Below are 3284 nucleotides of genomic sequence, written 5' to 3' on the forward strand. Positions count from 1 at the left end.
TAAAGTAATTTACATGGCGTTTCTCAATGACACGCAGGTCATACAAAAAATAAAGACAACTCCTATGGCTCCTGCCGGTTGTCATACTCATCGACATGCAAGTCGTGATTCCTATTACAAGAACATGATCTCATACATCACATATATATCATTCATCATCCATCACAACTTTGGCCATATCAAATCACAAATCACTTGCTGCAAAAACAAGTTAGACGTCCTCTAATTGTTGTTGCAAGTTTTACGTGGCTGCAAAAGGGTTCTAGCAAGAACGTTTTCTTACCTACGTAATAGCCACAACGTGATTTGTCAACTTCTATTTACCCTTCATAAGGACCCTTTTCATCGAATCCGCTCCAACTAAAGTAGGAGAGACAGACACCCGCTAGCCACCTTATGCAACTAGTGCATGTCAGTCGGTGGAACCAGTCTCACGTAAGCGTACGTGTAAGGTCGGTCCGGGCCGCTTCATCCCACAATACCGCTGAAGCAAGATAAGACTAGTAGCGGCAAGAAGTTGACAACATCTACGCCCACAACAAATTATGTTCTACTCGTGCAAGGAGAACTACGCATAGACCTAGCTCATGATGCCACTGTTGGGGAACGTTGCAGAAAACAAAAAATTCCTACGGTTTCACCAAGATCCATCTATGAGTTCATCTAGCAACAAGTGATCGGATTGCATCTACATACCTTTGTAGATCACGCGCGGAAGCGTTCAAAGAACGGGGATGAGGAAGTCGTACTCGACGTGATCCAAATCACCGGAGATCCTAGCGCCGAACGGACGGCACCTCCGCGTTCAACACACGTACGGTCAGCGTGAGGTCTCCTCCTTCTTGATCCAGCAAGGGGGAAGGAGAGGTTGAGGAAGATGGCTCCAGCAGCAGCACGACGGCGTGGTGGTGGTGGAGCAGCAGTACTCCGGCAGGGCTTCGCCAAGCTCGTGACGGAGGAGGAGATGTGTTGGGGAGGGGAGGGGCTGCGCCTTGGATGTCCTTTGCAGCCCTCCCCTCACCCCTCTATTTATAGGGGAAGGAGGAAGGGGGCCGGCCCCCTCTAGATGAGATCTAGAGGAGGGCGGCGGCCAAGGGGAGGGGGGCTTGCCCCCCAAGCAAGGGAGCGCCCCCCCTTAGGGTTTCCCCCAACCCTAGGCGCATGGGCCCTAGGGGGAGTGGCTCCCCAGCCCACTTTGGGCTGGATCCCTTCCTCATACAGCCCATAAGGCCCTCCGGGAGAGGTGGCCCCTCCCAGTGGACCCCCGGAACCCCTTCGGTGGCCCCGGTACAATACCGATATGCCCCCGAACCTTTCCGGTGACCGTATGACAACTTCCCATATATAATTCTTCACCTCTGGATTATTCCGGAACTCCTCGTGACGTCCAGGATCTCATCCGGGACTCCGAACAACTTTCATATTACTGCATACTCATATCTATACAACCCTAGCGTCACCGAACCTTAAGTGTGTAGACCCTACAGGTTCGGGAGACAAGCAGACATGACCGAGACGACTCTTTGGTCAATAACCAACAGCGGGATCTGGATACCCATGTTGGCTCCCACATGCTCCTCGATGATCTCATCGGATGAACCACGATGTCGAGGACCTAATCAATCCCGTACTCAATTCCCTTTGTCAATCGGTACGTTACTTGCCCGAGACTCGATCGTCGGTATCCCAATACCTTGTGCAGTCTCGTTACCGGCAAGTCACTTTACTCGTGCCGTAATGCATGATCCCGTGATCAACCACTTGATCACATTGAGCTATTATGATGATGCATTACCGAGTGGGCCCAGAGATACCTCTCCGTCATACGGAGTGACAAATCCCGGTCTCGATTCGTGCCAACCCAACAGACACTTTCGGAGATACCTGTAATGTACCTTTATAGTCACCCAGTTACGTTGTGACGTTTGGCACACCCAAGGCACTCCTACGGTATCCGGGAGTTGCACAATCTCATGGTCTAAGGAAATGATACTTGACATCCAGAAAAGCTACAGCAAACGAACTACACGATCTTTGTGCTATGCTTAGGTTTGGGTCTTGTCCATCACATCATTCTCCTAATGATGTGATCCCGTTATCAATGATATCCCCATGTCCATAGCCAGGAAACCATGACTATCTGTTGATCAACGAGCTAGTCAACTAGAGGCTCACTAGTGACACATTATGGTCTATGTATTCACACATGTATTACGATTTCCGGACAATACAATTATAGTATGAATAATAGACAATTATCATGAACAAGGAAATATAATAATCATTTTATTATTGCCTCTAGGGCATATTTCCAACACTTGTAATCGCACACCGAGGCGCAGCTCGTCCTTGAGACCGATCAGAAACTGTGAGATGAAGAATTTGGTGCTCAAGGTCGGATCTAGAGCGAGCAAATGGTACATGGTTGTCTCGAACTGATGGCGATAATCCTAAACACTTCATCTCTGCCTTAACTGAATGAAGTTGTGCATCTGAACCTCAAACTCCTCTGGACCAAATTCCTCTTGCACTGCAGCTCTAAATTGTTGCCAATTGACCCCAGGGTGCGTCTGTCGATAGGCCTGGAGCCACATTGCGACCAGGCCGTCCATGTACAGCGCTGCGGTGGTGACCTAGTTGTGTTGTGGCACGCGGTACAGCTCGAAGGAGGTTGTGTAGCGGTCCAGCCAGATGCGCGGGGCGTCGCTGTCGAACCGCGGGAAATCGTGCTTGGGCGGCTTGATGTAGTGGTCGTCGTGGCGGTCGAGCTCCGAGGACGACGGTGACCGCGCGTTGAGCAGCGGCGGACCGTGGTTGACGAGGCGGGCGAACGGAAGCTGTGTTGCACCGTCGGTGTAGAGGGGCAGTGGCGGAGGGCGACTCGGTGGTGGTGGTGGGGGGTGCGCGGAGGAGTCCGCGGTGGCCGTGACGCCCGATGGAGATGCGGCGCCGGAGACGGTCGCCGCGGGATCCACGATCGGCGTAGCCTTGCGGGCCTCGTCCACATCGGCTTGCGTGAGGTCGATCTGCTTGGACAGGAGCTTGACCTCGGCGGAGACTTGGTCGTTGTAGGTGACCTGCGCCTGGTGGCATTCGTCGGCGGTCTTCTGATTTGCGTCGAGACGGCGGATGACGGACTCGAGCAAGTTCTGCAACTTGTCCGTGGTCTCCGACATGGCATCGAGCACGCGGCGGGTCTGCGCCGAGGGTTTGGATGGTGGTGCCGTGGTTTCGCGGGATCAGATCGAACCCCGGGTAGGATTTCGTGCAGGCTCGCCGGAGCG

General features: G+C 52.8%; 1 protein-coding gene across 1 annotated transcript; it reads right to left on the minus strand.

The window, feature by feature from the left end:
- Nucleotides 1–2629: 2629 nt before the first annotated feature.
- On the minus strand, nt 2630–3284 carry LOC125506023. The gene has a single exon (XM_048670908.1). The coding sequence runs from the start codon at nt 3174–3176 to the stop codon at nt 2634–2636; it is 543 nt and encodes a 180-aa protein (XP_048526865.1). The 5' UTR covers nt 3177–3284; the 3' UTR covers nt 2630–2633.

Source organism: Triticum urartu, chromosome 5, assembly GCF_003073215.2.
Source record: "Triticum urartu cultivar G1812 chromosome 5, Tu2.1, whole genome shotgun sequence".
NCBI lineage: Eukaryota > Viridiplantae > Streptophyta > Magnoliopsida > Poales > Poaceae > Triticum > Triticum urartu.

Bases quoted from the DNA above. Each gene is read 5' to 3' on its own strand.
- LOC125506023 (XM_048670908.1), bottom strand. From the start codon at position 3,176: ATGTCGGAGACCACGGACAAGTTGCAGAACTTGCTCGAGTCCGTCATC.